This window comes from Furipterus horrens, unplaced genomic scaffold (assembly GCF_987537825.1).
Source record: "Furipterus horrens unplaced genomic scaffold, mFurHor1.1.pri manual_scaffold_3, whole genome shotgun sequence".
NCBI classification, from domain to species: domain Eukaryota; kingdom Metazoa; phylum Chordata; class Mammalia; order Chiroptera; family Furipteridae; genus Furipterus; species Furipterus horrens.
In genome coordinates, this window is record NW_028327173.1 from 18,219,512 (window position 1) to 18,229,767 (window position 10,256).

Here is a 10,256-nt window from a genome sequence, read left to right on the forward strand (position 1 = left end):
AGTGTTTCTCCCCCTTCTCTCTGTCTCTCTCTTTCTCAAAATAAATAAATAATATTTTAAGCACCTGTTCTGTGCTTAATCTATTTATTAATTTTTATCCATACAGGCACTTTATTTTTTCAATAAAGATTTTATTTATTTATTTTTAGAGACAGGAAAAGAGAGGGAGAAAAACCAATGTGTGGTTGCTTCTCGAATGCCCCCAACTGGGGACCTGGCCCACAACCCAGACATATGCTATGACTGGGAGTCAAACTGACAATCCTTTGGTTCACAGGTCAGCACTCAGTCCACTGAGCCACACCAGCCAGGGCTGTACATGGACTTTAAAAGGTAAGTACTAATATTTTTCCTATTTTATGAGGAAGGCGACACTAAAAGGTTAAGAAACTTTCTGATGACTTCCAAACATGTCTTCAACTCCACTTTTCTCCTGAGCTCCAGACCCTATATCCTGCTGCTTCCTTGACATCTACACTTGGATGTTTAATAAATAGGGTTCTCAGAACACAGCCTTGCCTCCTCCCAACCTCCTCTTCCCTTTCTCAGTAAATTCTTGGAATGACCCTGGATTCCTTTTCTCTAACATTTCATGTTCAATACATCAGCAAATCCTGTGTTGTTGTTTTTTTCTTCATTGAATTTATTGGGGTGACATTGATTAATAAAATTATATAGGTTTCAGGTGTACAATTCTGTATCATCTGTATAGTGTATTGCGTGTTCACCACCCCAAGTCAAATCTTCCATCACCATTTATCCCCTCAGATCCCCTTCTACCCCCTCCCACTCTCTTTTCCGTCTGGTAATCACCATACTGTTATGTATGAGGGTTTGTGTGTGTGTGTTTGTTTTGCTTAATCCCTTCACCTTTTTCACCCTTGTTTTCTCCATCTTTAAGATGCCTCAGGAATCACTGTTTTTACCACCCCCACCGATGTTATCATTTTCGCTGACCCACAAGATAGCAGTAGTTTCCTAATGAGTCTCCCTGATTCTGCCATTAATCCCTGCACTGTGGTCTCAACACACCAGCCAGAGTGTTGAAAGAGCAAAAAATTTTCATTTCGATAAAGTCCAATATATTGACATTTTTTTCTTCTGTAGTTTGTGCTTTTTGTATTCTTTTTTTAAGTAAAATCTTCAAAGATAAATAATAAAATAAAATCTTTGCCTAATTCAAAGACATTAAAGTTTTTTATGTTTTCTTCTAGAATTTTAATAGTTTTAGCTCTTTTAGATCTGTGATTCATTTTGAGTTAATATTGTACATGGTGTGAGGTAAGAGTCAAGGTTTATTTTATTGCATATGGCGTCCAATTGTTCCATCTTCATCTGTGGAAAAGATTATTTTTCCATCTACTTGCTTTGGCACCTTTGTTAAAAATCAGTTGACCACATATTTAGCTCTGTTTCTGTACTCAGTACTACACTGCCTTGATTATCGTAGCACTTTAATAAGTCTTGAAATAGGGTAGGATAAGTCATCCAACTTTGTTCTACTTTTTCAGAATTATTTTAGCTTTTCAGAGCCGTTGCAATTCCATATATATATTTTAGTATCAGCTAATTATTTTTTTAAGCCTACTGGGATTTGGTTGGTATTGCGTTGAATCTATGGATTAATTTGGGGAGAATTGACATCTTAATGATATTGAGGCTTCTAATCCATGAGGATGGTGTATATCTTTCCATTTTTTTAGATTATCTTTCAACAGTGTTTTGTACTTTTCAGTGTATAGGTCTTACCTCCTGTACTGTATACCTTTTGTCAAATTTATCCCTAAGTCTTTCATATTTTGATGCTATTGTAAATGGTATTATCCCTGTCAATTTCAAATTCCAAATAGTCATTGTGAGTATATAGATATAGAATTAATTTTTCCATATTGACTGGTATCCTGCAACCTTGTTAAACTCACTTATTAACTCTAGCAATTTTTTGTAAGTTTCTTAGGACTTTTTATATATCGATGAATAAAGAAAGGTTTACTTCTTCTTTCTCAATCTGGGTGCTTTTTATTTCTTTTTCTAGTCTTACAGTACTGGCTGGGGCCTCCAGTACAACAGTGAACTGTTAAGTTACATTTCATCAAAATTTAAAACTCTTGATCTTCAAATGAGAAGCAAGAGAAAAATTGGGAGAAAATATTTGGAAAACATATAATCTAACAAGGGACTTCTACCTAGAACATAAAGAATGCTTAAAATGCAACACTAAAAAGTCAAACTACTCAGGTTTTCATTTTTATTTTTTATTTTTTAGATTTTATTTATTTATTTATTTTTAGAGAGAGGGGAAGGGAGTGAGAAAAAGAGGGAGAGAAACATGTGAGAGACACATCAATCAGTTGCCTCTCACACGCCCCCAACTGGGGACCTGGCCTGTAACCCAGGCATGTGCCTGACTGGGACTCGATTTGGCAACCTTTTGGTTTGCAAGCCAACACTCAGTCCGCTGAGCCACACCAGCCAGTGCTCAGTTTTTGAAATGGCCACAAAATTTGAAAGATATCTGAACAAAGAAGATAAACAGATGGCAAATAAACACATGAATGGTGCTCATCATTGTCAGTCATTAGGGAAATGCAAATTACAACTATAATAAGATAACACCACAAACTCGCTGGAATGGCTAAAAATTAAATGACAATATTAAGTCATGTCGAGAAGGTTGAGCAACTGGAACTCTCATACAATGTTCAGGATTGGAAAATAGTACAACCAACTTTGGAAAACAGTTTGTCAGTTTCTAAAAACATAAAACATGCACCTACCATATTATGCAATCATCGCACTACTAGTTATTTCCCAAGAGAAATGAAAGCACACATCTACACAAAGACTTGAATATAAATGTTCCCAGCAATTTTTTTTGTAATACCCAGACTGGAAATAACCCAAATGTCCTTCAACAGGGGCTAAACAAATTGTGGTATATTCATGCATTGGAATATTACTCAGTTATAAAAAGGAACAAACTTTATATTTGCATCAGTGGATGAATCTTCATGTTGTTGAGTGAAAGAAGCCAGACAAAGACTACATACCGTATGACTTCATATATATAAACTTCAAGAAAATATAAAGTACTCTCTAGAGGCAGAAAGCAAATTAGTAGTTGCCTGATAGTTGGGGTCAGTAGAGAAGAATTCAAAAAGTGCATGGGGAAACTTTTGGGGGTGATTAATATTATTTTGATTGTGGTGATGGTTTAATAGGTGTACACTTATGTTTCAATTCCTTATATTGTACATTTTCATATGCGCAGTTTATTGTGTCAATTATAACCCAATACACTTGTTTTAAGTAAGCAAAGAAAGCATTTAGATGATGTAATTCACCTGCCCTCAAATCACTGACTTCTGAACACATTTGAAATAAAAGCTCAAGTCCCCAGGCTGGCCTCTGAAGCCACTTATGATTTGCCTCCTCCTCCTCTTCTCTGCCATCCTCACCCACCACTTACTTCCTCCTTCATTCTGTTCCCTCTTCTCGGCCTCTGCTCTTGGACTACTCCTTGCCTGCTTCCACATCAGGACCTTTGCTCTTGTTCTTCCTACCAGGAACTATCCTCCGTGGATTTCACAGACAGGCGCATTACTCCCTCACTGTCTCACTTCCCCTGGGTTTCTGTTCAGATGTTATCTCATACCACCCAATTTTGATATAGCACCCTGCCACCCTTCAAGTCACTGCCCTACTTGTTATTTATGGTACTTATTGCTCCCTGTCATCACATTGTGTATATTTATTTTGTCTTCCCCATTACAATGTGAGCTCCCCCAAAACAGGAATGTGTCTTTATTTTCGGTGCTGTATTAGTGCCCAGTACATAAGACAGCCAGCACTTACTGAAATAATTACTAAGTGAATAAATTACTGAATGAGTAAAACTTGACCCAGGCCACATCGCTAGTAAGCGGCAGTTGGAACTAAAACCCAGACGGTCTAATGTGAATGTGCATAACGTTACCTGTAATGTTACACAGCTCATCCAGAACTACTGCCCTGTGAGGCGGTCACCATGATTTGCCTCACTTAACAGAAGGGGTAGCACGAGATGACTTGCTCCCAGGGCACATAGGTCAGCTGACACCCAGATTCAAGTGCCAGGTGCAATCCGAGGCAGACACATGACCCCACCCACAGTGTCTGGCGGAGGAAGTTCAAGGAGCCTGATGCTGACAGTGCACTGCCCATGTGTGCTGACCATAAAGGGAAGGCTGGGTTCAAACTGCATTTCAAGCTATTTCATGCCTCTCTGCCTTTGCCCAGCAGCCCCTCCTCCCTGACCTCCCCAGCTCCGATTGTCCTTGGAGACCCAGTTTCAGCATCACCTCCTCTAAGAGGTCTTCTCTGGCCTGGACCCCATCGAGTCTTGCTATGTTGTGGTATCTGAATGAATGAATGAGTGAGTGAATAGCATGTATGCACTTCGATTCATCCATTCAACCATACATATTTACTGAGTTTCTACTTTGTGTCAAGCACTGAGGATACCACTGCGGTCCCTGCCCTGAAGGGACTCAGGCCTAGGAGGGAGACAGACTTCAGAGCGGACAAAAAGAGCATGTGACCTCATTGGCCAGTCACTGAGAGGCTTTCTGAGGGCAGGGATCTAATGGGAGGCAGTAGCCCTCCGAAGAGGTGAAGAGGAGTGTTCTGGCTGAGGGTTGAGAAAGGGAAAGATGCTCAGCATGCCGGGAGCTCAGAGCACCAGTGGTAGGTAAAGAAGGGGCTGGGGGCATTTGTAAGAACTTGACACAAAAAATATTTTCCAGCCTAACAGAGCGAGGTGGGGAGAACATCCTGATGGAGGAACAGGCGTGGCAGGAGGGAGTGGGCAGGTTCTCTTGATTTGGGCAGAGCCTGTGGAGAGGATCCCTCTGACACACACACCTCTCCTTCAGTGCCTCTTGGTTCCTAGATTGTCAGGCTTCTCTTCTCCTGAAAGAAGGGGCAAACAGCGCCAGGTTCCTTCAGGCTCTACCATGCAGGTGGCTTCTTGTTGATTTGTTTAGAGTTAGAAGAAAACCTGGGCCTTCTCAGATGCCCAACCTCTTCAGCCAGAAACAAAGATAGCAAATGTGGCCTTCGCCTTGGGTAGACTTGGAAGATAGTCTCAGTCTTCCTTGCTGAGCGACCTTGAGATGGTTATTTTACTTCTCTGAGCCTCAGTTTCCTCATCTGCAAAAATGGACAGAATAACACCTACTTACAAGGTTGTGGGAAGAGGAAATGTGTGATGTGATCGTTGAAATAGTGAGGACCCCACACATACACCAGTTTGCCGAAACAAGTGAAACTGGTAAAAATCCACCTGCTTGGGACTAGCCAGAAGTCCAGCCTTGATGCCCTGGGTTTCCAGAAGGCCAGACTCGAAAGGGTGGAGTGGATTTTGGAAATAGAAGTGCCTACCTTACCCTCGTCTCTAACCCAAGTGGCACCTGACCACTGTGTCCTGGCCCTCTTGGGACATACTTTGCAGCCCCTTTTTGTGGCATATCAAGGGGGTAATAAAGAGTGAGACAGCATTGGCCAGGTAGCTCAGCTGCTTAGAGCATCACCCTGATATGTCAGGGTTGCAGTCTTGGCCCCCCGTCAGGGCACATACAAGAACCAACCAATGAACACATAAATAAGTGGAACAACAAAGCAATGTTTCTCTCTCTCTCCCTTCCCCTCTATAAAATCAATAAGTTTTAAAAAGAGGGAGGCAAACCCAGACGGGAATTTCAGCTCTGCTCTGTGACCTGAGACAAGCCACACATCTGAATCTCAGTCACTAAAGCTCTAAAATGGGCACACTGACCCTCTCAAGGGTTGCTGCCCACAAAGCATAAAGAACTATCTGGCCTCATAAATGTCAGCTGCCCAGTCCACAGGCCAAACGCGCTCCCTCTGCAGTCACAGTTGTCTGTGTCTGTTCTGCCTTTTGTACCAGACTGTGTCCCATCCTCTCCCCGGGCCTTGCTGCAGGCACAGGCAGGCAGGAGGGGGCAGTGGGGGCTGTTGAACGTTGAACCTGAACAGGGTAAGCGGGGCTCCAGGAAAGGGGCACCTGTAAACCATCAGCTTTCTAGAGTGGTGTCTCCAGGTCCAGCAACAGGGTCCCAACTAACAGGAGAGTCCCGCTGGAGAGAGGAACCATCCCAGCGGATGAATGAATGACGTGGCCGCTCCAGCACTGTTAGTCTCAGGCCAGTCCTGTTTGGTTATGGTTCCTCTCCAGTCCCCCTCCCGACATTTAATTTATTCTTCATCCCGTGAAGTAAGAGTTATTATCCTCATTTTACAGAGAAGAAAACTGAGGCTCAGAGAGTAAGTGACTTGCCCAGGTGTTGCCACCAGCCAGCTTCTTCGGGGTCAGGCCCTGGGCTGAAAACACCCCAGATTCCTCAGTCCCCCACGTGCCGGTGACGGGTCGCCTAGCGGCGAGGTGGGCGGGGGCAGCGCCACCCTTCCCAGCTGCCGGGCAGGGCGGGGTCGGACACTGGCTGCGGGACTCGGGCCATGGAGGCGGGAGGCTGCTGCTACCAGTTTCGGATCCTGCTGCTCGGGGACGCGGCTGTGGGCAAGACATCGCTGCTGCGGCGCTACGTGGAGGGCGCGCTCGGGACCCCGGAGCCCGATCAGGAGCCCGAGTCGGAGCCCACGGTGGGCGTTGAGTTCTACAGCCGCGCACTGCAGCTGCGAGCCGGGCCGTGGGTCAAGCTGCAGCTCTGGGACACCGCGGGCCAGGAGCGTTTCAGGTGCGGGGTGGGGCAGGGTGCTGTGGATGCGAGGTGGGTGGAAAGGGAAGAGAAGGGGGAGAAATGAGTAGGGACCTCATTTCGGGGATCAGTGCTTGTCTACCTGGCGGTGGTGATCCCTCAGAGGGGCCAACCCCAGCGGCCCAAGTACAGGTCTGGGTGTCCCTGTCCTGCGTTAGGGTCCTTCACTCTTGAGTCATTCAACCTACAAATCAGCTGCGTGTGCCAAGCCCCTTAGCCCTATACTTGAGACCTGGTCGTCCCTCCCACCACTGTCCCCAGAGGAACATTCAGGCCTTGGGGACAAGGCGGGAAAGACCCGACATTGAAACCTGGAGGGATGAATGATGTGGGTCCTGAGGGAGCCCACAGACACAGAGGGGAGGTCAAGGAGACGGGAAAGGAGGAGAGATTTGTGTTTGCCTTGAAGGATGCATAGGGATTTGCCAGACAGTGAGTGGGGAGGCCAACCTTCAATGGGGGAAATACTTGGCCTCCTCCAGGAACGGAGGAATGGTCCGGAGAGTATGTGAATGAATCAAACTTGCTCCTTCACTGAGAAGCACACAGTGTTTTGGAAGAGAACAGAATCTGGGAACGGAAGCACCAGGGAGTGTGAAGTGAGCTACAGTGGGGGCATTGGACACAGGGAGGCAGTCAGTGGACACCGGGGAGGCTCTGCTTCTGGGAGTGTCTTGAAGACATAATCCTCTTCCAATTTACTCCCCAATCCCATCAGGTGCATCACCAGGTCTTTTTACGGGAATGTGGTGGGTGTCCTGCTGGTTTTTGATGTGACAAACAGGAAGTCTTTTGAACACATTCCACACTGGCACCAGGAGGTCATGGCCACTCAGGGCCCTGACAAGGCAATCTTCCTGCTGGTTGGCCACAAGAGTGACCTGCAGAGCACCCGTTGTGTCTCGGCCCAGGAGGCGGAGGAGCTGGCTGCCTCCCTGGGCATGACCTTCGTGGAGACCTCAACCAAAAATAACTGCAGTGTGGACCTGGCCTTTGATACACTCGCTGACGCCATCCAGCAAGCCCTGCAGCAGGGGGACATCAAATTGGAGGACTGGGGGGGCATTCGGCTCATCAAGACTCAAATCCCTAGGATCCCCAGCAGGAAGCAGCATGCAGGTCCATGCCAGTGTTGACTCTGGGAGGGAAAGGGTTAAAGCAGTGCCAACCTCAGAAGTGCTGGTGGGATGGAGAAAGTGTCTCTCCAGGGTGCATATGGCAGAACATACCCTAAGGGTTCATATAAACAGTATTCTGGCACCATCACAGCTCCTGGATTTGGGGGTCTTAAAGCTCAGCTCCTTTCCACTAGTAAGGTCTAGATGCAGGTGTGCAGCTTCCTGTTTGTGAGCCTATTTCCTCGTAAAACACCCTCCCTCAAGGGGGTGGGGGATGCATGAATGAGATAATGGATGGAATGTGCTCAGCCAGAACCTGCCACATGCTGAGAACTGAATGACTTGACCTGCCATCACCACTTTCTTCTCTTGTCTGGGATGTGGCTATTTCCAGCAGCATTCCTGGGCTGGGACGCTGGGACGCTGGGACGCTGAGTCTGCATGCCACTGCACAGGGGAGGGTGGGTGCTGGGAATTTCAGGGGGAGCCTGGCTCAGAGTCTCCTTAAGTCCTCAGGCTTGGTTGGATGAGTCTGACCATGTTATTAAGGTGTGGTTGTTGCTGCCTGTGCTCCTGGTCCAAGGCCAGGCCTGGATCTGGATCTGGGAGGTAGGGCTGAAGAACTTGTAGCCTCCGCCTCACCTCCATCCCAGCTGCTGGGAGTGCTGTGGGATGAGGAGCTCTTCTCTCTGGGAATGCCCCACCCCTCAGGAGCAGCCCACATCCAGTGCCAATCTAAATGAGGGGAGAGTAATCAAAGGCATGGCCTTCTTGTCCCAACTATGAACAAGTCTGAATGTCACGCCCCTGCTTTATCACTTAATATGGGGTCCATTGAAGCCACTATTGTTAAATCACAGCTAAATCCTCCCCTCCTCTGCTCAACCCTGCTTCCTTCCTTTCCTCCCCCAAGTGGGTATTGATCTCAATAATACCCTAATACGTACAGTTGGCCCTTGAACAGCACAGTTTTGAACCATTTGAACTGTGCAGGTCTGCTTACATGCAGATTCTTCCAATTGACCCACTCAGTTCAAACTCATATTATTCAAGGGTGAATCTGTGGATGAGTGTGTGTGTGTAGTGGGGGCAGGTGTAGTTACACACAGATTTTCTACTGCGCGGGAGATCAGCACCTCTAACCCTGGAGTTGTTCAAGGGTCAACTGTAAGTAGTATCCACACACTAATCAGTCACCACCACCTGCTCTCAATCTGCCTCCCCGGGAACCTAATTTGCAACAGAAACTCCTAAACAGGGAATGTCCTGGAGAAATCACAGGCTTCCTGGAGATGATGTTTATGTTGGGAAGAATCTCAATAGGTGCAGAGGGGGTGTCTTGAGGATGTCATTGTGCCAGTGGCCATGGGGAGAGCATGGGCAGATGCCACAGGCAGCAGAAAGAATGATTGTTGACTTACTTTGTGACCTAGACCCAGTTACTCCACCCCTTTGAGCTTCAGATTCTTTCTCAGTAACAAGTGACTGATAATCCCTCCATCCTAGGGTTCTTGGAAAGTTCTCAATCAGGTGAGTTTCTTAGCTTCCTCCCCATGGCAGCTGGGCCAGATGGGGTCTCCCTGCACTCTGCCTTCTCCCTGCCTCCTCTTTAAAAACATCTTTCGCTCATCCTTATGGCAACTGTTGCAAGGCTGGCACTATTACTCCCCTTTCACAGATAGGAAAGCTTGGACCAGGAGAGGGAAATTGTTTGGTTTACAGCATCTTATTATTTCTTCGTCAAATGTTTAAACATGAGCCACTGCTCTTCTCTGGGCTCTGGAGTTACAAAATTGTCCTCCTGGGGCTGACATTCTAGTAGAAGACAGAAGAACGAATAAATAAGTGGATCAAACTATTTATAGGTGTGGTAAGTGCTGTAACGACCATAGATCCTGGCTGGTGTGGCTCAGCAGATTGAGCACTGGCCTGCAAACCGAAAGGTTGCTGGTTCGATTCCTGGGCAGGGCACATGCCTGGGTTGCAGGCCAGGTCCACAGTTGGCGGCGTGCTAGAGGCAACAAGTTGATGTGTCTCTCACATCACACATCAATGGTTCTCTCCCTCTCTCCCTCCCTTCCACCCTCTCTAAAAATAAATAAGTAAATAAAATCTTTAAAGACCACCGATAAAGGAGACGGGACTGAGAGTGACGGGGGACCTTTGGAGGAGGTGGGTGAGGAGAGCCCCGAGATGACCTTCGAGCTGGGATCTGGAGAAGAGGCCAAGCTAAGAGCAGAGACCTGGGCAGAAGGAACAGCTGCTAGCACTGACTGAGTTCTTCTTACGTATTGTACAAGGTAGGTACTTCAATTTTCCATTCTACTGATACAGAAACTGAGGCCCAGAGAAGTTACAAAGC

General features: G+C 46.5%; 1 protein-coding gene across 1 annotated transcript; it reads left to right on the forward strand.

Annotated features, from left to right (window-relative positions):
- The first annotated feature begins 6,508 nt into the window (after positions 1 to 6,508).
- On the forward strand, positions 6,509 to 8,341 carry RAB42 (RAB42, member RAS oncogene family). Its single transcript, XM_090271518.1, has 2 exons — positions 6,509 to 6,755; positions 7,495 to 8,341. The coding sequence occupies exons 1-2, from the start codon at positions 6,517 to 6,519 to the stop codon at positions 7,910 to 7,912; spliced, it is 657 nt and encodes a 218-aa protein (XP_090127644.1). The 5' UTR covers positions 6,509 to 6,516; the 3' UTR covers positions 7,913 to 8,341.
- The last annotated feature ends 1,915 nt before the right edge of the window (positions 8,342 to 10,256 follow it).

Bases quoted from the DNA above. Each gene is read 5' to 3' on its own strand.
- RAB42 (XM_090271518.1), top strand. From the start codon at position 6,517: ATGGAGGCGGGAGGCTGCTGCTACCAGTTTCGGATCCTGCTGCTCGGG. The intron at 6,756-7,494 runs GTGCGGGGTGGG...CAATCCCATCAG, and splicing joins GCGGGCCAGGAGCGTTTCAG to GTGCATCACCAGGTCTTTTT.